The sequence below is a fragment of the Sitodiplosis mosellana genome, unplaced genomic scaffold (assembly GCF_009176505.1).
Source record: "Sitodiplosis mosellana isolate CC-2019 unplaced genomic scaffold, AAFC_SMos_1.0 Smas_scaffold_1, whole genome shotgun sequence".
NCBI lineage: Eukaryota > Metazoa > Arthropoda > Insecta > Diptera > Cecidomyiidae > Sitodiplosis > Sitodiplosis mosellana.
This window is the reverse complement of record NW_022595244.1, coordinates 21,522,379-21,549,693: the sequence shown is the minus strand read 5'-3', so window position 1 is coordinate 21,549,693 and position 27,315 is coordinate 21,522,379. Positions and strand designations below refer to the sequence as shown.

General features: G+C 37.6%; 5 protein-coding genes across 8 annotated transcripts; 3 read left to right on the top strand and 2 right to left on the bottom strand.

Annotated features, from left to right (window-relative positions):
• The first annotated feature begins 4,004 nt into the window (after positions 1-4,004).
• On the top strand, positions 4,005-7,364 carry LOC129580581 (collagen alpha-2(IV) chain). 3 transcript variants are annotated; one of them, XM_055471163.1, is made up of 11 exons: positions 4,005-4,117; positions 4,334-4,401; positions 4,648-4,676; positions 4,755-4,914; positions 5,145-5,372; positions 5,464-5,610; positions 5,772-5,885; positions 6,089-6,520; positions 6,592-6,777; positions 6,848-6,985; positions 7,048-7,364. In XM_055471163.1, the coding sequence occupies exons 2-11, from the start codon at positions 4,377-4,379 to the stop codon at positions 7,362-7,364; spliced, it is 1,776 nt and encodes a 591-aa protein (XP_055327138.1). In that variant the 5' UTR covers positions 4,005-4,117; positions 4,334-4,376. The 3 variants fall into 3 exon arrangements, with proteins under 3 accessions (XP_055327138.1, XP_055327136.1, XP_055327137.1); XM_055471161.1 differs by having other exon boundaries at positions 5,766-5,885; XM_055471162.1 differs by having other exon boundaries at positions 4,084-4,193; positions 5,766-5,885.
• Positions 7,365-7,764: 400 nt separating this feature from the next.
• On the bottom strand, positions 7,765-10,476 carry LOC129580582 (methionine--tRNA ligase, mitochondrial). Of its 2 annotated transcripts, none has more exons than XM_055471165.1 (8): positions 10,353-10,476; positions 10,029-10,273; positions 9,684-9,967; positions 9,375-9,595; positions 9,112-9,310; positions 8,944-9,037; positions 8,699-8,869; positions 7,765-8,631 (listed from the first exon to the last, which is right to left on the bottom strand). In XM_055471165.1, the coding sequence occupies exons 2-8, from the start codon at positions 10,099-10,101 to the stop codon at positions 8,090-8,092; spliced, it is 1,584 nt and encodes a 527-aa protein (XP_055327140.1). In that variant the 5' UTR covers positions 10,102-10,273; positions 10,353-10,476; the 3' UTR covers positions 7,765-8,089. The 2 variants fall into 2 exon arrangements, with proteins under 2 accessions (XP_055327140.1, XP_055327141.1); XM_055471166.1 differs by having other exon boundaries at positions 10,348-10,457.
• On the top strand, positions 10,447-13,050 carry LOC129580580 (glycine--tRNA ligase). Its single transcript, XM_055471160.1, has 3 exons — positions 10,447-11,035; positions 11,100-11,834; positions 11,915-13,050. The coding sequence occupies exons 1-3, from the start codon at positions 10,739-10,741 to the stop codon at positions 12,920-12,922; spliced, it is 2,040 nt and encodes a 679-aa protein (XP_055327135.1). The 5' UTR covers positions 10,447-10,738; the 3' UTR covers positions 12,923-13,050.
• A 2,552-nt stretch (positions 13,051-15,602) lies between these two features.
• LOC129567502 (DNA-directed RNA polymerase III subunit RPC4) lies at positions 15,603-17,456 on the top strand. The gene is made up of 4 exons (XM_055444469.1): positions 15,603-16,058; positions 16,159-16,571; positions 16,646-16,791; positions 16,900-17,456. The coding sequence occupies exons 1-4, from the start codon at positions 15,805-15,807 to the stop codon at positions 17,251-17,253; spliced, it is 1,167 nt and encodes a 388-aa protein (XP_055300444.1). The 5' UTR covers positions 15,603-15,804; the 3' UTR covers positions 17,254-17,456.
• Positions 17,457-17,465: 9 nt separating this feature from the next.
• LOC129567509 (probable 28S ribosomal protein S26, mitochondrial) lies at positions 17,466-18,487 on the bottom strand. The gene is made up of 3 exons (XM_055444483.1): positions 18,158-18,487; positions 17,801-18,080; positions 17,466-17,690 (listed from the first exon to the last, which is right to left on the bottom strand). Exons 1-3 carry the CDS (start codon positions 18,382-18,384, stop codon positions 17,535-17,537), a joined length of 663 nt encoding a protein of 220 aa, XP_055300458.1. The 5' UTR covers positions 18,385-18,487; the 3' UTR covers positions 17,466-17,534.
• Positions 18,488-27,315: the final 8,828 nt, after the last annotated feature.

The window sequence follows — 27,315 nt, the reverse complement described above, 5'->3', positions numbered from 1 at the left end:
CGTTGTTTCTCTGTCTCTAGTATCTTAAGAGCTATGACGATGACAAAATACGTCACTTTTGTGTCAGTCTATCTTCAACTCTCTTGCAATTGTATTTCATTTATCCATTAATTAATTAATTCACGATTGCTGCAAATTGCCACTTTTTTCTGTCTTGCCCATCGCCGCCTAGTAACAACGCAAAACGCTTTATTAACAACTGAACTTCACTTAATAAAAGAATGATTATATCATTCAGCCCAACGGATGCAGCATACTTTTACGACAAACATTAAAAACGAGGCAATAACAGCAACAACAACACAAAAGATAACACTTGTGAACATCTCTCGCCGTAATCGAATCTCTCGATCATTGAAAAAAAAATTTTACTTCGTCGTCGTCGTTTAATTTTGTATAGTGGACGTTAAATTATTGTTATTTCATATTCCTATTAACCGATTCCGTCGACATTATGAGTACATGCTTTGTACTGCACACCTTTAGCAAATTATCACTCGGTAATGTTATATAAATGTATGTTATTAAAGGCAGTAAAGTATGTTTTAGCCGACGTTCCCTCGAGCCTATATCTTATAATTGGCAGCTTAATAAGTAAGTGCAGCTAGCGGCGTACAACATTAACCAAATGGAATAGAATTTTTGGGCTCGGAGAGACTGAAAGTTGGTTCTTCTTCTTCTTCTTCTTCTTCTTCTTCTTCAATGACATTGAATTAAAAAATGTTCATGGCAGCGAGTCCGATTGCACAGTGTAATTGAGTTTAACAATAGCACGAAAACCAATCAAATCTCGGCATCGTGCGGTCAATTTGTCACTAAATTTATTGGCTTTGTTCTGGAATAATTTAAATAAATGTTCAAACGTTCTTTGGGAAAAGAATTAAAGTTGAAAAAAATGCATAAATTGAAATGAAGACAAAGTCAATGTGGAAAAGAAATATGTTCGTAGCTAGGTTCGTAGACCATTAGAGCATTTGAATTTAGCAACTGATTGAACAGCATCCAATTTATCTCGATCGGTTCATTCTTAACGGAAATTTATTGGTTTTCATTTCTAATTTCCACACGGCGAGCGAGAGTTGAGCAGGGGAGAAGGAGAAAAAGAGAGATAGAGACACTGACTTCACTAAATGAACAAAACAAATGTGAAATGAAGCCAGAGAATCAACCCAGCAAAGTGCATTCCCTGAACGAAGCACATGGATTCACTTTTTATTGACGTCCATAAATAAGAATATAATTAACTGTGAAGTGCTGCACAAGAACAAAGAACGAAAAGATTGATGGGTGCGTTAAGATATAATGAAATTGACCGATCCACCTAAATGTTGCCTGCTCACTGCCGCACGATGTGAAGATCTTTCGTGAAAATGAACTTGAAAAACGGAACAACTTGTAAATGTGCAAGCGATAAGGCTAACGAGAATATGGCTTCATAGCAATATACTGGATTTTTCTAAGCAATACTAAGCTATTGGTTCTACGGCAGCATGGAAATTCACCATTGTAGAATCATCTATCTGAAAACCTTCATCACAGAACCGATGAATTTATTTGCGGCGCAAAATCACCAGCATCTTCATACAAATAAATGTACGGCATTTTCAGTCGCTGCGTTGAACAAGCCAAAATAGGTAGCTTCAATAACTGTCAGAATTCAAAGTATTCACCGTTTGAATCGCATCACATCAAAATCGAATCATTATTTACATGTACTTCCAATTATTTTAATTATGTCCATTTTTTTCTCTACATCGAATCACATCAGAATTTGGTTTTACATTTGCACGCCCATTTTTTTTTCCAACTGTGATAGACATAGTGTTTAACAACAAGAACAACCAATACTGACTCATAGAAAATTCAAAGTGGATTCGGAAAAAAAAAGTTCACAGGTGCACAAATTACAAATCCGAATGTTTTGATTCACTTTTTCAAGTGTGAAATTGAGCTGTTGTGTACAACACATTAAACTGGGTCCGACACGTTTTACAGCACAGATACAATGGATTTTCTCATTGAACCAACGGTATGAACCGTTCTGTGTGATCTTTTGTTTGACGTTGCGTTGAAAGTGAATTTAAATGTTAGTATTAAAAGGTTATCGTCGTCGACTTGACGTTCGCATTCTTAATTTGTTTGTAGCACGCCGAATATGGTTGTATCAGTCATCAGAACAATGCTTCAATTCCTGTTCAAACTTAACCAAAATCGTTCAATTCTTTCAAATTCATATTTCCATATTTGAAAGCGACCGAAGAAAAATCGCCGTTTTTCTCTGTTTCCAATCATAGATTCGCACGTTCGTAAACACAATCATTATTGGACGTATTACAAATGAATCGAAACGAATAATAGAGAAACGATATATACGTATTCCACAGAGAAGAAGGTCAATTTGTAATGAAAAAAAAAAAATCCGAAGCGATATTAATCCAGATAAACAGAGTTCAAGTATAACATAATACCCGGTGAATCGAGTCGAGTTGAAAGGGAAATCACAGTCATGTGAAAAATCGCACACAACAATTCATTCATTGCTCCAAAATACTTAATAATTGATGCGCGTCAACAATTAGCGTCAACGAAAGAAAAAAGAATTAAGTTGTCGACTTTAGGTCTTTGACGTTTGTTCGTATGCCGTCGAATGGGAAAACCTTAAGCTGACTAAATGTGAACAAACTGAGCACACATCAAGAAAAACAAAAATTGATTCATAAATGAATGCGTGCCATTTGTTCATCCATTATGGACTTAGAGAGCTCATTGAAATTTTTGTGCACTCTCGTCGAAGCGATCACGCTGTGGAATTTTAAGTGGAAAACAATAGCGCATCTTCTTGATTTCATTGTTAAAGTGTTTGGCTTTATTTTGTTTTCCTCTTCTATATACGCTTTATCTGCATTGGATCTTTGGAGTCGCTGCAAGAAAAGAATGGCAATGTTGTGTGTGTGCGGTGGCATCGGCGGTTGGTCATCGTCGTCGTCGTCATCGTCGTCGTTGAGTCAACGCGATGTAAGTGTTGATGCGAGATTTTGTAAGTTTGGCCATTATTCATTTCAATACCGTTTATTACGTGCACTGCAATGTATGTTTTGTTGTTTTGTTACGTCGGCGGTCCAGTGTTTGTTTGTTGGTTCGATGAAAGAAGATTCTTGCAATCTCTGGCCAATTTGATGGTAATTTAAAAGCATTAAAATATGTTTCATCGCGCCACACTCTCATTTAGAAATGGTAATTACCAAATAAAATCGGCCGTAACAATAGACGGCCCAAATGAGAGCGAGAGAGATATGTTGCTTCTTTTATTGTTGCCCAATATCATTTAATTTTCCCGTTTTTCGCTTAAATCAGTCGAATTTGTTCATTCGAAATCGCATTTTCCGACACAATACACACAGTTCATTTGTTCACACTCACACACACACACACGAGATTTCTATGTTGTCGTCTCAGTTAGTTGAATGGATTCAAATTTTATTGCCATGCACAATCGAGTAAAGTACAGTGAGTGCAATCTGATTTTATGTTACAAACTCGAATGCAATGTGGAAACGATATATATTGTCGAGCGTTCTTTAGCAGAACAAGATTGAGAGTAAGACGAACGACGTTTAATCGCTTATCATCAAGTCGTGATGTAAACTCGCTAGCAAATGAACTGTGTGCGATGGAAATAATGAAAAAATAAAAACGAAAGGAAAATCCGAATTGATCGCACACTGAAAATGAAATCCCTTCTCCTCACCAAATAAAATGGTTTTGAATCAACAATCCATCCAAATATGCGCCACTCTATTTGACGTACATGTAACCGTGTTCGACGTTTAGCGAACATGTGATGCGGTTACGTTTCAAGTGAGAAGAGTCTCTCATCTCTTAGCTGAACGCTTCTTCTGCCTTATTTTTTTTCGAAAGTGTTGTGAGAGTGGGTGAACTCAACGATTTGCAAATACAAGCGCTTCAAAACAATATCAAACATTTTGTAATACACGTGAGAGATTGTCATTGGTGGCTCCTTTTCGGCCCGATCGTATATAAATACCGATTGATGAACTGTGTTTAAATCAGTCCTTTATCCGACTTCATATTAAGCACGCACTCGTCAAACGGCGAGGTAAGCCAGCGGCATCACAAATTATTTTCACATACAAACTGCTGCTTTGTTTGGTTGACGCTTGAGCACGGAATTTGTGAATATTCAATTTTTTTTCGTGGAATTTTTGATGTGTTATTATTATTTTGCTTCTGGTCAAAACCAATTACACATCCATACATACTCACGGATCTATTTTAATGGGATTATTTTTGCTTGTTTTTTTTTTTCGTTTAGGTTTTAGATTAAGTGAAAGAATTATATCATTTAATACAACAAAATGCAAGTGGTTTCAATATTTATCGGTAAGTGAAGTGAAAAAAAGAATTTACAGTTCACATTTTTAACATGAATCGTACGACTGGAAATGAGTTGGTCATCTTCACTTGGAAAACGTTGTGCAGTGAATGTGCGGCAATTTGTGTGCTTTATTACCCATAACGTAACATAAAATGGTGATAGTGCTATTGAATCTGCAGAAATGAAATTTTAGATTATTTTGATTTAAAATGGAAACCTGTTAATATTTTCGCTTATTGTTCATTTTCCAGCGGTTCTTGCCGTTAGCAGATTTGCTATTGTAAGTGAATGAAATGATGATATTTCGAAGAAAAGTGCAAGTGTTTAACTTTGTGTTTGTTTTGTTTTGTGAACAAAGGCTCAGTCCCAATCGGGCTACAACTATCCAAGCCCATTCAATCAACTGTCTCCAGGAGCAGCCGGTGATTTAGGCGGTGTACCCGGATCGAATGCTCAACAGCCAATTTCATATCCTGGATCTCAACCCGCTTATAATAATCAACAATTTACACCTTCAGGTAATATTTGATGAACATGCAACGACATTTACAGCAATAAGTGTTTGGCTTTTAATGATAGTTAATTTAAAATGGTGATAATTATTGAAAATCAAATTGAAACCATATTGCGTTCAAAGATAACTTCGGTTCATGTTAAGAAAATCTTTTGCAAATTAAAAGAGTATTTTGAAATTGAAGATAAAACCAACACTTTTTATGAGATAAATTGTTCATGAATTCATATCTAGGCCCACAAGGACCACCATCATCGTTTGGCACAACTCCTACTCCCATTCCCAGTTACAATCAACAATCATTCGGACAACCAACTGCGGTCAGTTTGCCAGCAAGTATTCCCGGCGGCCATTCGAGCATTCCAGGTGGTCACTCAAGCGTTCCAAGTCATTCTTCAGGTGGTTTTGGTCCATCTTCTGCTTCAAGTGGTTTTCCAGCAACTTCTGTTCCATCATCGAAAGGTTTGATCAATTATTTTCGTCGATTCGGAAATAATTCAAATTTTTCATTAATTCAATATTTCTTCTTGTTCATGACGAAATGAATTTATAGGCTTTGAATCCAGTTTCCCCCACCAAGGTCACTCAAGTACAGCTGGTCATGTAGGTGGTCATTCAGGCTCTCATTCAGGCAGTGTACCAAGCTCGCATGTTGGCATTGCTGGCACATCATTCCCAGCCCAATCATCTGGTTTCCCAGGTTTATTGCATGCAATTAATTCTTATGAAAAAAAAAATAATTTTAAATTCTCCGAAGAAAGAATACATTTCTATTGTTATTTCATGAAAAGTGCTAATTCATATAAAAGCCCATATTTGAGTGATAATAATCATACTTTCATTTTAATGAAAAAGCATCAGCTGTAGATAGTGGTAGTGCTGGTTTTGGAGCTCCGAGTGCACCAGGCTTCTCACAAGGTCAACCATCGTTTGGCGGACAAGGCAACAACTTCGGTGGACAAGGCTCAAGTGGTGGTAAATTTGTTTTTGTTTTATTTATTTTCGGTTGTTTGTAAATAAATCTTATTGCAAATCTCTGTACATTCCTTATGGACGGGAGACACCAATAAGAACCGTTAAGAACAACAAATATAACATAGAATGTAAATTACATCAAGGAAAAGCATTTCCAAGCTTTTATTCATCATTTCCATTCTAAATTTTCTACACAATTCAAGGAGAAAATGACGGTTCATATCCAGGTGGCGATTACTCTGCTATTCCAGGAGTGCCTGGCCAGGATTATCCAATTTACACGGAAATTCCAAAAACTTCATTCGATTGCAAGCAACAACAATACCCTGGCTACTATGCAGATGTTGAGGCGCAATGTCAAGTTTTCCATATCTGTGCATTGAACACGACTTTCAATTTCCTTTGCCCGAACGGAACCATTTTCAGTCAAGAGCATTTGGTTTGCGTATGGTGGAATCAATTCGACTGCAATTCAGCGCCAAGCTTGTATGGAAACAATGCCTACATCTATGATTATTCGAAAACTGGCCAGTCGCAAGATGGTCAAGGGCCATCAAGAAACTTCGGAAATGCACCTGATGCCGGAAACAGCTTTGATGGTGGAGCTCAAGTCCCTGGTTTCGTCGGTGCTCAAGGTTTGATTCGTTTTGAGCATGTTTGCGAAATGTGATATTCTTTGAACAATAACAATTATTCTCTTTCATAGGTGGATCACCAGGTTTTGGTGGTGCATCGCAGCCAGGCAGTGGATTTGGACCATCGTCTTCTGGTTCAATTGGATCAGGTGCTGGATTTGGGCCATCATCTGTTTCGCCTGGATTTGGTGGTCAATCACCATCCACCGGATTCGGTCCGAGTGCCGCCGGAGCACCTGCATTCAGCGTACCATCAGGTACGAACAAAAAAAAAATGTTGATAATGTCTAAACAAATTGCATTAATCACTCACATCCATACTATTAGGATCATCTGGCTTCGGTCCATCGTCATCAGGAGCACCTGGATTTGGCTCTGGTGCCACCGTCGGCTATCCAAGTTCGTCATCAGCAGGTAATATTCCAGCATCTGGATTTGGACAACCCACGTCTTCCCATTCATCAGGTACTTGCGTGCGTAAATATTTGCATGAATTCAATTTTTTCACGAATTTGTTCATTTCATAGGCTTTGGTCAGTCGCATGTTCCATCAAGCATTCCATCAGTTGGTGCATCACACACTCCTTCTCATAATATTCCATCAAGCCATAGCTTCCCATCGCAATCGCATGGCGGTGCCGAGCAATATCCAATTGTTCCACCAAGTCAAACCGATTATAATCAATCACCAGTCATCGTACCAACAATCCCAAGCAGCCCAGCACCGTTCATTCCAGGTGGTCCAGCAACTGGTTATCCACCGGCTGGTACACCACCATCTGGACCTGCACTAACCGCAGAACAACCAAGCCGCGAATACTTGCCACAAAGAAGGACAAAGTAATGAAAGCACTCCATTCCATTTCGATCTAATTGATTAAATTTCATTTAAATTATTCAAACGATTCAAAAAAAAAAAAAAATTAACACACATTTACATCCGAATCAGATCGAGAAAACATGAATTGTTCACAATCTAACCGAAAAAAGTATTAGCTTATTACTTTCACCATTCAAACTCCCTCTCCATAAAAAAAAAAAAGAAAATCCAAATCGAGATTTCATTAAAGAGCATATAATTCTTAGAGTTAGTTTTAGATGTAAAACTTTCATGTACAAGTATGGCCATGTAATTAAAAATATTGAACTCTTTTTGAATTTTCATGCATATTTTTTTTTGTAAAGAAAAAACTACCATGTATTTATAGTTGCTCTGAAAAATGAGAAATAAAATTTAAATGCAATATTAACTGACCGTTGTTTTTATTATTGATTCTTGGAAAGGAGCCGCATTTTTTGTAAAATTTAAACATATTTAAAGTCGGAACACGATTTCAAATGTACAGCAGTTGAACGCTCCTGAATCTATTGCGAAAAAAAAATTCTAGCAAAATATTGTTTTGTGTTTCAATGTGAACTGCGGTAATTGTTAGTACTAAAAAGGGATAATTCGAATATTTCCCCTTCAATTACAGTAGTTTCGAAACAGATGAGCAATTTTTCCATTTTAGCCAATTTTGTTTATTCTATGAATCAAACTAAAAAAATTAAAGTGAAAGTTCGCATTACTTATTTAATTCTGTCTATAAGTTTGCTAGTACTACTATGGAGAGGTCGTTCTTCGTGTTCAACATCGAGTTGGTATTCAGTGTCTTTCCATGACCTTCTATCGGGACTGACATTGATTTTATCTAAGATTTTTTGCGCTTTCATTGGCACGATTGGTTGCAATAGAATGCCATTGATCCTCAATGATTCGAATACAAGCGCTAATACGGCCTCTAATTTTTGCTCCGTAGCGGGATATTTGACAAGTTTCCAAGGTTCCGACTCTTGAATCAAGTTGTTTGTTAGGTGAAGCGTTGCGACGATTTCATCGATGGCCAAATAGAAGTTGTACGATTCAAAGTGTTCTTCATACACCGATGGCAATTGCTTGAGTTTTTTCATCAATTTGTGACTATAATTAAAATCGTGCAACTCTTTTCGAGTGCATTTCGGTACTACTTGTCGCTTGTTCAATGCTGGAGCGCAAATGCGTGATAGTAAATTGCCCAAAGTATTAACTAGTTCGGCGTTAATTATACGCGTTGCTTTTGAACTGCTGTAATCTGAGGGAAATTGTGAAATTGTTAGCATAAACATATTTCATTCAAGTGAAAACTAAAAAATACACACTTCCATCACTGTGCGGTACACCTTCACGTAGCAAAAAGTATCGAAGACCTTCATATGTATATTTTTCAGCCACTATGTTCGGATCAATCACATTGTTTTTACTCTTCGACATTTTCTGATCGTCCACCGTCCAATGAGAATGAACCAATAGTCGAACTGGTGGCTCCAAACCTAATTTCAAACAGAATACGTGTCATTCACGATTTTACGTCGAATTTATTCGTTATAAATTCGTTGTCAATCACCTGCAGCGATTAAAAATGCCGGCCAATAGATTCCATGGAATTTCAAAATGTCTTTGCCAATCACCTGCAGTTGCGGTGGCCAATTCTCTTTGAACTATTGAAAAAAAACGGAGAATAATTTTATATTCCAAATATTTTGTATGATTCTTAAATTTTTGAAATGCTTACCTTCGGATCCGGATAACCAGCACTTTGTAAATAGTTACAAAGGGCATCAAGCCAAACATACACGGTCTGAGTGTTATCATTTGGTGTTGGAATAGCCCATGAAACACGATCAATTGGCCGTGATATGGAAATATCTTGAAGTGGCTCTTTCAAATACTCCATTAGCACCTTTTCGAATTTCTTCGGACGAATCGGTTGACTGAAATCGGATGACATTTTGATTTTTCGTCACAATAGAAAGTTGCTTTTTAGATTAAACACACCTGCTCTTAATCCAATGCTCAATGTCACCATGCAACTTTGACAGCCTAAACATGTAGTTACTTTCTTCGACCCATTTCACCGGATGCCCAGATTCAGCAGACACCTTCTCCTTCTTTTCATTCTCCTTCAATTGAGACTCGGTCAAAAATGTTTCATCCGATACGCAATACCAACCAGCGTAATTTGCTTTGTAAATGTAGTCCTTTGCCTCTAATTCTTTCTAAGTTAGGAGTTCAAAATGTGCACTTTTAAAATTTGATATTTGTTCTCTGTTTGGCTCGTTTTTTAAAAATATAAATGAAACCCACCCAAAAATGTTGAACAGCTGGAAAATGACGTTTCTTATCGGTGGTCCGATTAAAATGCGTATAACTGATACCCGATTTAGCGAAGAGTGTCTTATAACATTCACTTATCTGATTACAATATTGCATCGGGTTTTGATCGTGTGCAATGGCAGCCTGTTGGATTTTCGAACCATGTTCATCTGTTCCAGTGCTGAATAGAAGCTTCTCCGAACGATTCCGAAGTTTTTCATAACGATACACACAATCAGCAATACTGGCTGAATACAAATGTCCAATATGTGGTGCTACAATAAATATTCCATTAGTTTTTCATCATCAACTGCCAAAACCGAACCAATGTTTTACCTGCGTTCACATAGAAAATTGGAGTGGTTACATAAAATAATTTGGATCGTTTGACTGTCTGCACAATAGTCATTTCCAAAAATAGTGTTTTCACCCGATATCAACGCAAAAATTATTCAAACAACTGAATGTTGGGTTAGGACTTGTGACAAATATTTGAATCAAATGTCAACACACAGTATTTATAAACAAGTGAATTGTCAGAACATTCGGCTGTATGCGATGGGACATATGAATTCGGACGTCTGTTAATTCAAAATAGCAACAAGATAACAAAAAAACATGACTTTTCATTGAAATTGAAATATTTTCAAATTACGCAACGACATGCTCGGTTGGATCCTTGGAACATATTTTTTTTTTTGAATGAAGAACACTCTCTTTCCGTAGAATAACCTTTCACTCAAACATAAATTCGATTCACTCAATAAACCGAAAAAATTAGACTGAAAACATGAGTGAGGTTATGTTGTTCTGTCACAAAATGCAAGCAGTTGTGTGAGTAAGAAATTCAGAACTGTCACAAGCATCGTGCGTTAAAGTGAATGGTGCTGACGTGAATTGAACCGTATTTTCGTCAAACAATTTCAACAATAAAGTCTGTGCATTTCGTCATTCAACGTGGTTGAACAAACACCGTTCATTTCAAAACAGAAGCTCAGTGAAAACAGATTTAGTTACACAAAACCAATTTTTTCTCTCTCGTCAAAATGAGTGATTCGAAAAACGAAGAAATTCTCGCTCCGTTGCGATTTTTGGTGAAAGAACAAGGCGATCTTGTACGAAAACTGAAACAGGAAGGTGCACCAGAAATTGATGTGAAAAAAGCCGTTAATGAACTAAAAGCACGCAAGAAGCTTTTGGAAGACAAAGAATTGGAATTGGCACCGGCCGCCGCATCGTTTGACCGTACAAAAATGGAAGTTTTGCTAAAACGACGGTTCTTCTACGATCAAAGTTTCGCTATTTACGGTGGTATCACCGGTCAATATGATTTCGGTCCGATGGTAATGGACATTTTTGAATTACTTTTGTGTACAAAGTAAAACTAAAGTTGTTCTTCATTCACAGGGATGTGCCTTGAAATCAAATATGTTGAATGCGTGGCGGCAATTTTTCGTGCTCGAAGAGCAAATGTTGGAAGTGGATTGTTCAATTCTGACACCAGAGCCCGTTCTAAAAGCATCCGGTCACGTTGACCGATTCGCGGATTATATGGTGAAAGATTTGAAATCTGGCGAGTGCTTTCGATTGGACCATTTGATTAAGAACAACTTGGAGAAATTGTGCAGCGAAAAAGGCACGACCGCTGAATTGAAGGCGGAATGTGAAGATATTATCATCAAATTGGACGGCAATACGAAAGACGAAATGGGCGCAATCATGAGACGATTCAACATGAAATCACCAACAACTGGCAACGACTTGTCCGATCCCATTGAATTTAATCTCATGTTTGGCACACAAATCGGTCCAACTGGTTTGATCAAAGGCTTTTTGCGTCCCGAAACAGCTCAGGGCATTTTCGTTAACTTCAAGCGTCTGCTTGAGTTTAATCAAGGCAAATTGCCATTCGCTGCCGCTCAAATTGGTAATTCATTCCGTAATGAAATCTCGCCGCGATCCGGATTGATTCGTGTTCGTGAATTCACAATGGCTGAAATCGAACATTTCTGTGATCCCAACGAAAAATCTCACCCGAAATTTGATAGTGTCAAAGACACGGTAATGCTATTATACTCGGCCTGCAACCAAATGGACGGTAAAAGTGCTGAACCAATCAAAATTGGAGATGCCGTCAAGAGTGTAAGTTGTAAATAGAGAAAAAAAATATCGAAAAGAAATCGTCGAGAAAAAGTAATTAAATTTCGTTTTTTTTTCTTCAGGGTTTGGTTGCCAACGAGACATTGGGCTACTTCATGGCGCGTATTCAACAATACATGCTAAAGATAGGTATTTTGCCCGATCGCCTCCGATTCCGTCAGCACATGAACAATGAAATGGCGCATTACGCTTGCGATTGCTGGGACGCTGAATGTTTAACCAGCTATGGATGGATTGAGTGTGTCGGCTGTGCTGACCGTTCCGCATACGATTTGACGCAGCATACGAAAGCGACTGGCGTTAAATTGGTGGCTGAAAAGAAATTGGATGCACCAAAGGTGGTGGATGTAACGGAGGCCGTGCCCAACAAAGCAATAATCGGAAAGGAGTTTAAGAAAGACGCCAAGCGTATTTGCGATAAGTTAGCTGCTTTGGAAGCCGAACAACAACAAGCATTGCAAGATGGCCTCAACTCGAGTGGCTCGTATGACTTGGAAGTCGACGGTGCCTTGAAAGTTACACTCACTAAAGCCATGGTTGAGGTGAAAACGACAAAGAAAACCATGCACGTTGAAGAAATTACACCAAGTGTAATCGAACCATCATTTGGTATCGGCCGTATCATGTACTCACTGTTGGAGCATCGATTCCACATTCGTGACGGTGACGAGCAACGTTCATACTTTGCACTGCCAGCTTTCATTGCTCCACTCAAATGTTCGGTTTTGCCGTTGAGTGCAAATGCAGAGTTCGCACCGTTCGTGCAGAAAATCTCGACTGCATTGACCAAACATGACGTTTCGCATAAAGTTGACGATGCCAGCGGTTCGATCGGACGTCGCTATGTTCGTACCGATGAAATCGCCATTCCATATGGTATCACCATCGATTTTGATACATTGAAAGAACCATACACCGTAACACTGCGCGAACGAGACTCGATGTCCCAATTGCGTGTGCCACTCGATGAGATCGCCGAAGTGGTTCGCAATTTATCATTCGGAAAAGTGACATGGAATGAAGTTTCAGTCAAATATCCGAAATTCGAACAACAAGAAACCACGAAATAGATGAACTCGCCCATTTACGATATCGCACACGCTGCTCATGTGTTTGCATTTGCTTTATGATATTTTTTCTAATAATTTTTGTTTTTTTTGGGATTCAATAAAATATTCTTACTTTTTATTACTCTGCATTCATGTGTGTTTTATCTATCTCGTCTCTGAAACAACAATACAAGAAATATAATTTTTCTGATAAAGTAAAAATGTGAACAATATACACATATACTCCAATTTTGATAACTGTTTCTCACACGGATGAGGAAGGTTTCAAATGAACTCAAATGATCACGAGAATTTCTATTGGCTCTGCGAAAAAGAAATGATATAATGTAACGGCTTTATTGAAAAGACAAAAATTGTCCTTCTACGTCTCTTTGCACCGATTTCTCGATACCGAATGAGCTGTCCAAATCGGAACTTGAAGAATACGTTGTTGAGTTTATTTTTTATAAATAAATGTTCTTGCTAGACTTTTCGTTTGATTAGTTTCACTTCTAAAACAAACTGACGGAAACGTCAAGTGGCAGCTTCGAATATTATTCATTGTTCATTTTGCTAATTTTGCTCCTGAATTCATTTTCAGATTGGCTTTGCAAAAGGGGAAATGAATCGAATACATGAGAAAATGAACCAAGTTTAAGATGGAACTTGGCCCTCTTTTGGCGGCTAGTTCAACTAACATCCACTCCCAGTAGATAGGTATGTGTTCATTTAACTCTAATTTTCAATTGGTTCATTTTCCCCTCGGCAATCGGATGTGTGTTTATTTACAATTGTCTAAAACACATAACTCACCCGAGAGTTGTCTGCTTTTGGTGTCACATCACCAGCATCAGAAGTATATAAATTGTGTACAATGTACATACGCACCTTTTTCAGGTGGCATTTCATTTGGCTACGACCATAAAACGTAGTGGAATATTTAGAGAGATTTTGAATTAGATTGTGATAATTTCATTGTCGTCATAATCCCAAATTTGTTTATTTTTTTTCCCATTCTGCTCTCGATGTTGGGTGCATTTATGTGGACGAACGCCATAATACATTAGATTGGATGCTCTTATCCATCTGTCCATCGGATAGCTATAATTTGCAATTCCAAACATCTCCGGCTAATGTATATTTATTTTTCGATTGTCATGTTACGCCTTTCGGATGTTTCAGGTCCGTTTTTTTCTCGTTTTTTTCCGATACACATTGGGGCGAAAACCGTAACCAGCCCCAAAGCTAATAATTGAATAATTTTAATGTGTATTTGCTTTTTGCTCGAATTCCTCCGTGTACAAGCCGGAATTGATTTATTTTTCGAACATTCATTTCAAAACTAAAGGTGAAACCAGCTAAATTTCAAATCCAAATCCCTGCGGCTGTGTTTGCTTAGTTTGATGGGTGTTTCAGTATTTTGATGAAATGAACATGAACGTATTACACATTCCACGTATAGGAATAATAAGACGCTTTACACAAATCACATGGAAATAAATTCACACAATTTGTTCGCTCTGACGGCAAAAGTGATTTCATTAACTTTTCAAATTAAATAAATCGAAGCAGAAAAGGAAATAAAGCTGAATAAAAAAAAGTAGCGAACCAAAAAATACAAGACACACACACCAAAAAAAAAAAACACACACTCAGACGAAATAATAAAATTTGGAACCAGTGACACCAAGTGTTTTTAATGGCATAACTTTTTCCTATTTTGCGTTGCAGTCAATCGTCTCGAATACGCAAAATTGTACACTAGAGAATATTTATACTGCATAAAACACGGTGACAAATGTGAAACTTTAGGAAATCGCTCTCTCCTTCTCTCACTCAAATCCTGATGCATAACGAATGAGTTTCGGCATTAGATTTACGTCAATCCATCGAGAAAGTCGGTATGGTGTAACATGCATTCGACACAATACCGCCGCCGTCATCGCTGTTGCTATTGATGCTTGTTCACCGACACTGTTATGTGTGTAAATATTTTGGTACGCGATATTTTCAATTCTGCCCCATGGTTCTGCCCAAATGCCGAAACGGAAGTCGCATCATACAGATGTCGACGAATATATTCATTTTATTGTCATTATCACTAATGCATACGTTTCAAAGTAGTTTTAAATAAATATATAAGCACATTCAGAGCGTCGTTTCAAAAATCTGCTCACTTTAACCAAAAAATTGATTTAAACCGACTAACGAAAACTAATTTAAAAGTTTTCGCTACCCTCGAAATAAAGAAACGGAAAAGATATAAATCTATTTTTGAGCTGCTTGTGTTAAATATTGTTGGAATATTCTTTGAATCGTTGTTTTAATATCCGGATCGAGGATAGTTAAAGGGGAAAATGTCGACGTCGAATGCATACTAAAATCCTTTTACTATATCAAAAATGACAATATTGAAAATTGCAAATCAATGTAAAAGTTTTTTTTCGAGAAAATAAGAGCTATCACTATTTTCCATATAAAATTGCACTCAAAACAACTTTGACTGGAAAATGTTCATTTTTCCTTCAAATCAAAATAAAGCAAATTTGAATGCAATTGTATCCAATACAAAAAACAACATTTTTGTTCGCAAATCATCCTTATCAGCGTGTGTCTCGTTTACTCTTCCTGGTCGTCTCACATGGATGGCGCCACCGACACCATTTCTGCTGGCCATTATTTTGACGTTTCGCATGAATTTGAAGCCGAAATTTGATTGCTAACATCATTCGTGTAATGTCACACGTTTATTTTTATCGTCGTCTTTTTTCAGCAGCAGCAGCAGCATGCACTAACTTCATCTGGTCATTTCATTTCATTCATTTGACGTTGCACTCATGGTTTACTTTGAACGTGAAACGAAATACGATATTGTAAATAAAGTTTGTGTGATATTCTAAGGTATGGCTTCGAATAATAAACCAACAGCATCATCATTGTTCAAGGCAGGCATGCAGATACCAACGCAGATTAAACGTGAACCATTGCCAGCCGACAGTAAATTGTATACAACCGAACGTTTATCATCATTTCGTCTACCACGCGATTTAACTCTGGGCGGTGTGCCATTAAAAACTCCAATTGCTCGACCGAATTTATTACAAGCCAATAAAAAAGTCTATACTCCAAATTTAAATGCGATTAGAAATAAAAATGCGTAAGTGTGATGATTTTATTTCTGTTGTTGAAATTAGTTAGCCAAGAGCAAAAAAAAAACGTGTTGAACCAATTCTCATTGATTGTTGTGACATTTGCAGCGATGTGAAAACGTCAAGGGATACATCCATTTCAAATGCTCGGGGCAGAGGAAGAGGACGTGGTGGCCAAACGGAACGTGGGGGCCGAACGGAACGTGGAAGGGGCGGTGGGCCTGGGACACACAAGCCTCGGAATTCAGTTGTAGCGTCATCAGGTCTTTTTTCCGAAGGAGCTGGTGATGGTGTAACCAAGCATTTATTTCGTAGTTTTCGAAGTGCTGATGACTCAACAGCGTCCACTCTGCGTCGACCGACACTTTCAAAGAAACGCGAGAAATTCGATCCACAGGCTGAACAAAAGCACATTGCGGAAATTTATGATTTGGACGTAGACGATATTGATGATCCATCCGGAGGAGGCGGAGCAGGAGCTTCAGCTAACGATCAAAATTCACCAATTATTTTGAGTCAAGGTAGATTTTTTTCGTGTTTTTTTTTTCATCAAGTGTATTGTGCAGGTGTTTATTGGAATTCATTTGTTTTGCAGTGAAAAGTGAAGTGAAGCTCGAACAACGGATTAATAGTATGGAAATTAAAGAGGAAAATAATGACACATCCAATACTAGACTGAAATATCCGCGTAATATAGGCGAATTTTTAGATAGGAATACCCCACAACTCTTCCTTATGCAGGTAAAAAGTTGAATGAATATTCATAAATTAGCCTTTCAATTTCAATCAAATTCGAAAATTACTTTAGTTTTGAACAAAAGCTTAAATCAAAATTTTCTCCACTTCTAGCTACCAGATGCGCTACCGGGTCATGGAACTGAGCCGGAGCCAGCCGATAGCGCTGAATCACAAGAGTCGAGTCAACTGCAGGACAATTTGTGTACGATGCGAAATTTAGAGGAGGGCCAAATTGGTCGCCTAGTGCGATATCGTTCAGGGAAAACAAAGCTTCTATTAGGCGATTCCAAATTTGACATTGATTTGGGAATCGATCCGAATCTAATGCAAGAAGTGGTATCAACTCAAATAAATAAGTCTGAACGAAGCGGAAGCGTGATAAATTTGGGACAAATTAATGCTAAACTAAGTGCCGTACCGGACTGGGAATTCATTTTAAACAATATCGTCGATAAAAAATCATAGCATCCGTGCGTATCTCGGGTGTGCGTGATTCAATTGCAAGTTATATTGATGTGTTTATTTCTCGATCTGCGACGATGTGAGGTTGCATGAACGATGATTTATATAAATAGGAATTAAAATAAATTAAACGAGATATGTTCTTTTTCAATTTTGTTAATATAAACGAATTATCAATTTCGAATGCAACAACAACAACAAAACAATACGACGCATTTAATTGTATGCCAGTTTTTTTTTTATTTACGCTTCAAAAACAATGATAACGACTAAAGATTATGGATTCAATTTGATTCTAAAGGCTGCTTTTGATCGCCCGTTCTGCCAATGAACTGGTTACCTTTGATGTCAATGGCAAAATTGAAATCGGATTTTTCCTGAAGAGCCAACTCAAGTGCCTCATCGAAATTCTCGCGAACGATAAATGATTTGGCCGCTTCCTAAAATGGGAGAAACGTGCATTGAATAACAATACTAATAGTTGAAGATGGGATAAACAGCAAATATTCGATATTCGCATGCGATTGCTTCGAAAGAAATCCAATTCTACCTTTTCTCTCAGCACCAATTCATTGATTTTTTGCTGTTGTTCGGCCTCATACTCTCGCTGTTGTTCCAATTGCCATTGGATTTCCTGTTGCATCGCAAACCGTTCCGCTTTCAAACGTGCATCGCGAACTTTGGCCACTTCACGATTCCATTCATCATTGATTTTGGAAATTCGCTCAAAATCCGCATCATCTTCGACTGATTGTGGTTTTTGCGCTAATGCCTCGTCTCGCTTCAGCTTTTCTTCACGGAAGAATGCTCGCAACGATTTCATTTTTGTGCTGAACAAAAAATAACAAAACAAATCATAACATGAATCAGTGAATGTGAAACGTGAAGCCAAATCGAATTTTCTTACTTATAAATTGTGGACAGACGTGTTAATTCGGCCAATTCCTCTGGATCCTGTTCGGGATGTTCCGGGATGCGAAACAATTTCGACTTTGATGTACCCAATTCCAATGGTCTTCGGTACCGCCATCGTCTCACACTTTGAACACACAATTCACTGTGGCTGATGTTGAAATTGTTCTGATTGCAAATCCGATTGCTCAGATTCAATGATCTCACTGTAGCCCGTAACATTTGTTATCTTATTTTGTTTCACACCGAATCGACCGTAGAAAATAATCTTTGCTGTGTGCTTTTCTGCTATTTTCTTGGCAGCTACAATCAGAAATGTCAAAACTGAATGTTCATCAATTCATGTGGATTTTGACAGTCGACGAAAGCGACATCTATGCGTGAATGATACAAAAATCACGCGACAAGAAAGAGTTTGAATGGATCAACAAGCAAGAGCAATCATTAATATGTTGTTTACATTAATTTGTAAAGTGTTGTTTCTTTTAACAGAAATTAAAAATACACTGTTAATATTTTATTTGATTGATTTTCACGTTGAAATTGCCAGATTTTATTCATTCGTTGAATATTTTATTCAACAGTCTCGCTTGTTCGTTTGTTTATTATTATTTATTTTTCAGCCTCAATTGAATTTTAAAATAACAAATTACTTTTTCCCAAAACACTCGAAAATATTAAAATGTATTGCATTTATGAATTGAATTCGAGCAGAGAGAATTTCATCAACGAGCGCAAAAAAAATGGAATTAAATTCAACAGCTCTTCATCAATTGTGCTCAAACAAGCGTACGCGTTGAAACTTTAAGTATGCTTTTGTACCGTGGTATTATTTGAAAAACGCAATTTATTGGTGGAATTACTTCAATAATAATTGCATTATGCTATCTCCTCAATATTGCGCCCGAAAGCTTTCATGCCAAAAAAGAGAAAGGGTCGAATATGAAATTATGTCGAAAATGACAAAGCATTAATCCGACCTGAACACTTTTCCACATTTCATGTTAACAGTGAAGAATGGTACCCTTCTCGATGAATGGTGCTGAATTTGTTTTCGTATCGACTCTCTGCTTGTATCGATTTAACAGAATAAAAACACACTCTAAAGCACATTTATATTAAATTTATTCCGTAAATATGTATCTTGCGAGAATCTCTCGAACTCTCAAGCGGATAAATTCGATATAATTGAATTGGTGAGAATTGGGATGGTTTTGAATCATGGGAAGCAAGAGGGCTGGAGTTGCTTGAACGTGAAAATCTCATAATTTATGTATACTCATCGCTAAGTGCATAAAATATGCGGCAAGAGCTTGATTGTTTTTTATTATCATTTTTCACATAATTCCATTTCCATTTCAATAGATTTTTTTTTTCCACTCGAAACCGTTACATTGTTACCGAATGTGGATTAACACAAAATATTGCATAGATTACATGAATTGTCGCTCAAAAAGTGAATAGTAGTCTGTATGAACTGCACACCCTTTTAACATGTAAATCATAATTCGCATTATCTACGGTGATGTACATTGTGTCACATAAAAGTGTATCTCACTCGTCACAAATTCGGTATCAGTGTGATTTGCCTGTAAGTCATTTTCGATTCTCACGGAGTGAATCAGTTCAGACAGCCAATAACACACACACACATACACACACACACACATCATGGGTGGAAGATGGAATATAAAAGCTCGTGTATTTGATTGCTTTTATTATGTTCGAAATGGTTTTGACGATTGAGTTTGATGAAATACAAAGGGGCCAAAAATAAATGGGAAGAGTGAGAGCCAAATATGACGATCGTGCGCTTGTGGATTCGAGCATATGTGCAAAATTTAAATGAAATCGAAATCCGTTGGCAAAAATGGTTCAGTTCACCCATGACAATGTATGTGCGGATGGAAGTGATAAATTGTGTTTGATAACAACCAAAAAACGAATCGCGTGCAAAAGAAGATGTGATTTTTCGCATTTGCAAAATGCTTCAGAGTCTAACGCTCGAAAAATTGTTTTCGAATAAACCCACGCAGGCACAATGATGGCATTAATTTTCGATTGTTGTGCTTGTTGTTTGGATTTACTTTGCCACTCCAAAATGATGGAGAATGATAAGGGAAGTACTCAGAGACTCGGGCTAATTGCAGCCAGTTTAAATATTTAAACGAAACTGTAATAATTGAGTTATCCAAAAGTTTTTGTCAAATGACCAGATAATGATATTCGCGCTCGCGCTCACGCTCTCTCTCTCACACGCTCACTCTCGGTGAAGTAGTAGATAAGCGTTTGTACACCATATCATCATCGTCATCGGGTGAGAGTGTCGATTTGTATTCCATTCACACATCGAATCTTTGGCTGACGCGCGTACCATTGCAGCAGCTAAGTGGAAGGATTTGGAATCCATTAAAGTCGTCGCACACCCATAAGCACACCGAAAGGCATTGTTTCTTCGGTATAACCGTTGCCGCTTTTATTGTCGTTGTCGCCGCCGCCAGTGTTTTTCGCGACCTCCCAACCATTTTGCGAACGGAAAAGGATTTTCGTTCGAGCGTGGCTTCCAACAAACTATAAAATAAATTAAGTCGATTTACATGTTAGAAGCTCATCATCTTCATTACGTACAAAAGTATCCGCACTTAAAATAAAACGCCTATTTTATGCTAATTTGTCCTCGTTTCCCAATTATTGTTGCGCTCCAAATCGAGTGAAAGAATGGGATAGATAGAGGTAGAGAGTTCATGACGGACTCAACAATGTGTGTGTATCGTGTAAAAAAGTTACAAGTAATCGACACAACGCATAAATTCAAATCACCTCGATAGCACGATACACAGAGAAAATGTAAGGCATAAGTGGTTTTTACCAGTTATGACAAGTGAACCATCGCTTCGGCAAATTTTTAAGCAAGTTTTCGAAGCTAAAGTCAATTTCACAAACGGTCTTCATAAATCGATCGAATGTCACATTACGGCTGCGGTTATCTTTTGTAAATATCTCTTCCGTAAGCCGTAACCACTTTGAGCCGTCGACGAGAAACAGAACGCTGAAACGCAAATTTTTGGGATGGCCCATTAACTTCATCGTAAAACATAGACGTATTACCAGCTATAAAATGCGCATTAGAAATCATCCGAAAAGATGTAAAATTGAACGTGTTTGCGCTCTTTCTCAGTGTCGCCTTCCTCTTTGGCCAACCACAACATATACACGCATACACACACTATACTCTACATTGCCTGCCGAACGCTAATGGAAATGTCTATTTTGATGGATAATTAGAAAGTGGCATAACTTTTAAGTGCGATCCATCAGAGGAGGTACATACAATGACAAGGAAATGCGACAAAATGAGTGAAATGCGCGCGCGAAACAAGTGAAAATACCTCGAAATAATAGGAATTTTATCAGAAAAGCCTCTCGTTTCCGTGACGGATGGCAGTTAACGTACGAGATATCATTTCATTTACGGTATTTTCGGTGTCCAATGTGCATTGCATCGCCGAGACGGGATGAAATAGAGGCTTCTTGCTTTGACAACAGTAATATACACAATTCAATTCGTCCAATTGATAGAACATGAAAACAGCAACCAACCAAATACCAGTCAAATGGAAGAATGATTTTGTTAGAAATTTTCTGGTGGCTTATAATTGTCTCGAATGCTTGTGCACAACCAAAAACAAAAGCAGTCAGAAGCCCATTTTCTAACATTTACATCGCATACTTGATTTCACTTTGAATAATAACTTGAACGAGAATGATGGATTTCACTTACATATGGTTTTCCTCGTTTGGATGGAGGGATTAAAAAAAACGCTTCGTAAATGTTGTGCATTTCACAGAAAAGTGCTACGATAAAAGTTTCAAGATAAACAAACTGTTTGGGGTGGAATTTTGATGAATAAGGGGATTGTTGTTTATCGAAAATGCCGTAAAACGTTAAAATTCCAGTGTGGAACTTGTTTAATGGCATGCGGCTGGGGAAAGGGAAAACGTTCAAAATCCAGTATATGCGCTGTGTTACGGTCGGCAGCGGAGTGTGTCGACTCAATTGTTTTGGTGCCTTTTTCACTGCACACAAAACATTTTCGTGCAAAGGCAATCGAAAAACATTTTCCCTAAACCAACCCATATATGCTTTAAAAATTTATAAATAGAGATCTGGTATGTCACTTTGCTACCTGATTTTTATCTTTTGCTCGGTCATTTTACTCAACGTTATTTTCACACCGATGCCCGACCGACACCGTTGAGTGGTGATTTTTTGTTTGTTCTTTGGTGATTTCCTTATGAATAACTTCGAATAGATAATTTCTATAGTAATTTTAGCACGAATATATATCCAGAAATTTTCGGCCACCGCTGAAAATATAAATAATACAAAAATATCAAAGGGGAGAGAGAGACAGCGCGGGATTGTGTATGAGTGAGATAGAGAGACAACACCGACTTAGTTTTATTTTTTTTGTTTATTTATTTGTTTGGAAAATTGAAAATGCTTTGCAGGAAATGCAAATGAATGGAAACAAAGAACGTGAGAGAGCAGTGTATGCCGTGCCACAAATCAGCACTGATTTACGGTAATTCATGCTCAGGCCATGTTCATGTAAATAAATAGTGAAAACTTCCATTTCTTTTGTCACGACAGATACACATTCTGAGCCGGAGTCGCTTTCACATGTAATGCGGTAGAAAAACTGAAAATTTTCTACCCAGATATATGGTATGTGTGTGGGCTATGTGGGTATGCAAAATGCCACCACAGTCAAGTCATAGTTTCCATAGCCATTGCCATTTCAATGCACACACACACACACACACACGAACACATGAACAATCGAAGTGTAGTAGGGGAAATACAACAATGAGCATTGAGCACACCGAAGAGAAGAAAGATAAGAAACAAAAACTGAAATCAGCAATTCCTTCCATAAATAAGGATGCTAATGTTGGGATTCAATGCAATGCAGTGCAGTGCTACGCGTCGCTTTCTCTCTCTCTCTCTCTCTCTCTCTTTCTCTTGTTGAATCTAAATTTTCTGTTTTTCCAATTTTCGTATCTCCTTAAAAACTTTCGATGTTAAGCCAACAGCGACTTCCTATGAAGTAAACATCTGAAAAAACGGTCTCATTCAGTTTCAGCTCCGTTTCACTCTTGCCCACTCTCTCCTGCTCTCGTTCTCCCGTTCTCTTACTCATTCCACACTGAACGCGTTCATCGAACAAAGAGAATGAATTGAACGTGCCTCTAATGCATTCCGCATCCGTGTATGTGTGTATACCCTGTACACTGTACAGCGTCATGAACTAACTTATGCATAACATGGGTCTTAATTAAAAACTGCTGAAAATAACAGCCAGTAAAAATGCTACGGAAGTCTTTTTGATGCGAACTAATTGACTATATTAGTAAAATACGAGCAAATGTGTAATTTGAGCGGTATAATGGTCAAAAATCTAGTGTGTTTTGCTGTGTGTATACCATTTTAATACGTTTATCCGTTGTTGTGCGTATTTCACTCAGTCCATCACAGTCGGAACCGGAGTCGAAGTCAGAGTCAGAACCGGGCGAGCATACGTTGCCTGAATAATGTAATTACAGGTCATGTTTGTGGCAAGGTCGAATACATAATTTTTTGCCATCCACAATTTGTATTGTAATCTTCTTATGAGATATTAAGACAACGATGATGAATATTTTGGGGAATAGCTTGAACGAGAATTTACATGATGGAATCTTTTTCCATACCATGTGTCATTCGCATACACACGGATACACATATTTTGGAAAGTTTCATGTTGTCGACGACAAAAACAGAGCGGCAATGAAATATGCAGATATGCCGCTGTGCGAAGCCATGCCAAGCTAAAAGACAAGACAAACTAAACATCTTGGCGTCATAATTATTGCATTTGTTACCATGCTGAAGTTGTTTAGCAATAGTTTATTGAAGTAAAGACGATAGTTGGATTACATTTGCTCAGCTAATTGATCTACAAACGAGACGAACTAACTGAATTTCCTCATTTATTCGATACACAAAACCAAATGCACTTCATTTCATTTTGCGATCCAATTTCGTCTGATAACAAACTTCAAAAAAACACATGAAATTAATTCATATCATAGATTTTTGTGAAATTGTCTGTTGACAAGTATATTGTGTATCATGTACATTGCAAAAGTTGCGAGAGCAAGGAAAAGCGAAGAAAAAAGAAGACAGAGAGTACTTGCAAAAAAGTTTCGTTGTTTGAATAACAAGTTGATGCTTATTTTTCTTCATCTTCTTTTTGCTGAGCAAAACTATTTCGGCCGAAGTGAGCAACAATCTTCCGGAAGAAAGCGGAGAAAAAAAGTTTTCTTTTACGCGCGCTTGAATCAAATGCATTGATTTTTATGGTTTGCCGTTTGTTCAAGTTTTGACTGGTTTGTTTGGTGCGGCTCGCATTTATCGTATAGCTTATAAAAAGTTCTGTACACTCTCTCTCTCTCTCTCTCTCTCTCTCGCACACACAGAGAGCAAATCGAAAAAAAAACATAACACTAAACGAAATCCCGCTATGAACGACAAAACGATAGCAAGGCCGAGATAAGAAAATGCGCACATACAATAACCACAGCAACAGTACCAGCACCACCAGCTCCCGGAACCAGGAAAAAAATTGTTTGTTCGTATATGTTTGTGCGAAAAGTACAAATTTATGTCTCCCGTAAGAGAAATTACAAATGTTTTCATTAATCATTTCAACTTTTCTGTGGAAAATTTCCCTTTTTTCAGTGGCTTATTTTCGGTTTTGCCGCAACATATCTAAATATGAGCATTGGTTGCCGCATTGGGATTTAGTTTTTTTTCCCGAGATCTAAAAGTACAAATAAAATTAACAGAATTTTGAATACGATTCGAGTGAGTGAGTGAGCGAGTGAGATATTGTGTGTGGGAAGGCGGCTTGGCATACAAAAACTTTGGCCGCTTTTGAAAAATCGATTTCAGCATTCAATGGGAGTAAGTTAGTCTTTTCAACGAACATAAAAATGAATGCCAACGAGATTAAACGCGTTCCGTATTTTATCCGTCAAACATTCGAAAGAGTCTTCAACAGCACATCACTTTTCAATTATTTAATACGAAGAGCACTTACTGACTGCCGATCGACCGACCGACCGACCGCAAAAAGCCATACTATTTTTCACGCGATGCATTTCAATTTGGTAGATGGTGGCGGCTATTCGGCTTAATTTATATATTGGAAAAGTTTAATGTAAAGAATAAAACTTATTTAAACGAGAAAGTTGGACGCTCAGCAGGAGTCGTAAAATTCACACCTTTTCGCTATAGTGCCGCTTCTTCTTCTTCTGTTTGCTTTTTAAAATTTGCAACTCTAGTGGCATGCGACTTTCGTGCAAATAGAATAAATATGCGACTATGTATAGTCTGTGTGCCAAAGTACTGAAGCACTGGGAAGTCATAAATAAAATACGCCGGAATTACTCTTATCTCATGAATGATTATGCAAGCTCTTTTAAACACACACACACACACACACAGAGAGAAAAAAATAGTTATCCAAACAAGCAATTATTATTTCATTCAGCGTAAAAATTGTGCTTGAATTTAAGCCAAGAATGTGCTTATAATTTTTGAGCTCTTATCGCAAGCTATTTGCACACTCACATAGGAAAACCTTCAATAATTCATATGCACGCTGTGAGCTCTTCAATAAAGTATGTATGAAATGAGAAAAGTTTTCGTTTACAACAAACGTGTAGTAACTTTCGCAGGAAAAGCATGTAGCAAAAGCCTCGCAAGCATATGTTTGTGGCCATTATGCTCATTTGCCAAAGTAGAAAATGAATTTTATTGTGCACAAGATTACTACTTCCTAGTAATTATATATCCATCTTTGTTCATCTCGTTCGCATACTCGGCATGTCATTGGCGCGCTGAGCCGAGAGTTAGATTGAATCGAATATGTCAGAGGGTGCTTTCGCTTTTTGTTCCAACCATCCATTCCAAATATCGATATTCATCATTACAAGGCATATTATTTGGCAATCGTATTCGGCTTGAAGAGGAAATAATGGCAAAAGTTTTCGCTTGTTTATGGTTTTTTGCGTTTAAGTTGATGTTTGCCTGCGACGTTTTTTTTTCATTGTACCCTTCATGACAATACTGTGCCATACTCACGAACTAAAAATTCCTTGGTAAAAATTCGAACAAGTGTCTCATTAAATTGAATTTTGACAATCAAGAGCACAAACGATTTCAACTCTCCGGCTCTGCAAATGAACTAGCATCACTTCGTGATGAATGATAGCTAAAGTGACTGTATAAGTGGTGATATGTATGCGGATCCATGAAAATAAAACTAACGAAAAAAAAACAACGTATTCTTATTATAAATAATTTTGCATATTTATAGACGCATTTCAACAATTTTGACGTCTTATGAGCTAAGGGTGACTGACGCATCCATGGTTCCTTCGAATGAATTATGGGAGGGTTTATTAAAAGTTGTCATGGAAAAAATCTACATACCAAACGCAATATGAGATGAACATCATGAATCTCTATTAAGAGTGTATGTGTTACATTGGCTGCGCTCCGGCAAAATGGTGGCGCGTGATGCTATGCTGGCACTCGACATTGATTGCTGTTTGCGATAAACGGGCGAGTGAGCGACAACGACAGTGAGAGTGAGTGATGAACCGCATGCAAATATTTGAAAGCCGATTGTCATGCGAAACAATTTTGCGCTGATATTCTAGCGCCACTTTACACATTCGTGCTCAACAACAATTCGGCAATATTTCCTCTTTTTCGTTGGTCTGACAATGATTCTTAGAACAGAGTTTTGCACACAATTCCTGCACATATCAATCAAAGAAAGAGAGAAATGGAACATTTTTTCGCAACGTTTCTTCTTCCTCGTCCCATTAACCCACAAGAATTTCTTAGCTCATCTAATCTGCATATCATTTGGTGAGGCGAAAATAAAGATCCGCATATTTTATTTGCGTTGGTTATAAAGCGATATAATTTACTTTGCGTAGCATTTTCCACTGAATTCACTTATTTAGTTAGAGATATTAGGAGATGCGGTTAAAGGAGTGCATCATTGTTTTATCCTCGCTTCGTATCCATACAAA

Excerpts from the sequence above, each read along its gene's own strand:
- LOC129580581 (XM_055471161.1), top strand. The coding sequence starts at position 4,377 with ATGCAAGTGGTTTCAATATTTATCG. Across the intron at positions 5,886-6,088 it reads TGGACAAGGCTCAAGTGGTG|GAGAAAATGACGGTTCATAT; the intron begins GTAAATTTGTTT and ends ACACAATTCAAG. Across the intron at positions 6,986-7,047 it reads CACGTCTTCCCATTCATCAG|GCTTTGGTCAGTCGCATGTT; the intron begins GTACTTGCGTGC and ends TTCATTTCATAG.
- LOC129580582 (XM_055471165.1), bottom strand. The coding sequence starts at position 10,101 with ATGACTATTGTGCAGACAGTCAAACGATCCAAATTATTTTATGTAACC. Across the intron at positions 9,968-10,028 it reads AATTTTCTATGTGAACGCAG|CACCACATATTGGACATTTG; the intron begins GTAAAACATTGG and ends TATTTATTGTAG. Across the intron at positions 9,038-9,111 it reads CTGGTTATCCGGATCCGAAG|TTCAAAGAGAATTGGCCACC; the intron begins GTAAGCATTTCA and ends TTTTTTCAATAG.
- LOC129580580 (XM_055471160.1), top strand. The coding sequence starts at position 10,739 with ATGAGTGATTCGAAAAACGAAGAAATTCTCGCTCCGTTGCGATTTTTG. Across the intron at positions 11,036-11,099 it reads AATATGATTTCGGTCCGATG|GGATGTGCCTTGAAATCAAA; the intron begins GTAATGGACATT and ends CTTCATTCACAG. Across the intron at positions 11,835-11,914 it reads TTGGAGATGCCGTCAAGAGT|GGTTTGGTTGCCAACGAGAC; the intron begins GTAAGTTGTAAA and ends TTTTTTCTTCAG.
- LOC129567502 (XM_055444469.1), top strand. The coding sequence starts at position 15,805 with ATGGCTTCGAATAATAAACCAACAGCATCATCATTGTTCAAGGCAGGC. Across the intron at positions 16,572-16,645 it reads ACCAATTATTTTGAGTCAAG|TGAAAAGTGAAGTGAAGCTC; the intron begins GTAGATTTTTTT and ends TTTGTTTTGCAG. Across the intron at positions 16,792-16,899 it reads CACAACTCTTCCTTATGCAG|CTACCAGATGCGCTACCGGG; the intron begins GTAAAAAGTTGA and ends CTCCACTTCTAG.
- LOC129567509 (XM_055444483.1), bottom strand. The coding sequence starts at position 18,384 with ATGTTACGGGCTACAGTGAGATCATTGAATCTGAGCAATCGGATTTGC. Across the intron at positions 18,081-18,157 it reads CGTCTGTCCACAATTTATAA|CACAAAAATGAAATCGTTGC; the intron begins GTAAGAAAATTC and ends TTTTTTGTTCAG. Across the intron at positions 17,691-17,800 it reads AATTGGTGCTGAGAGAAAAG|GAAGCGGCCAAATCATTTAT; the intron begins GTAGAATTGGAT and ends CTCCCATTTTAG.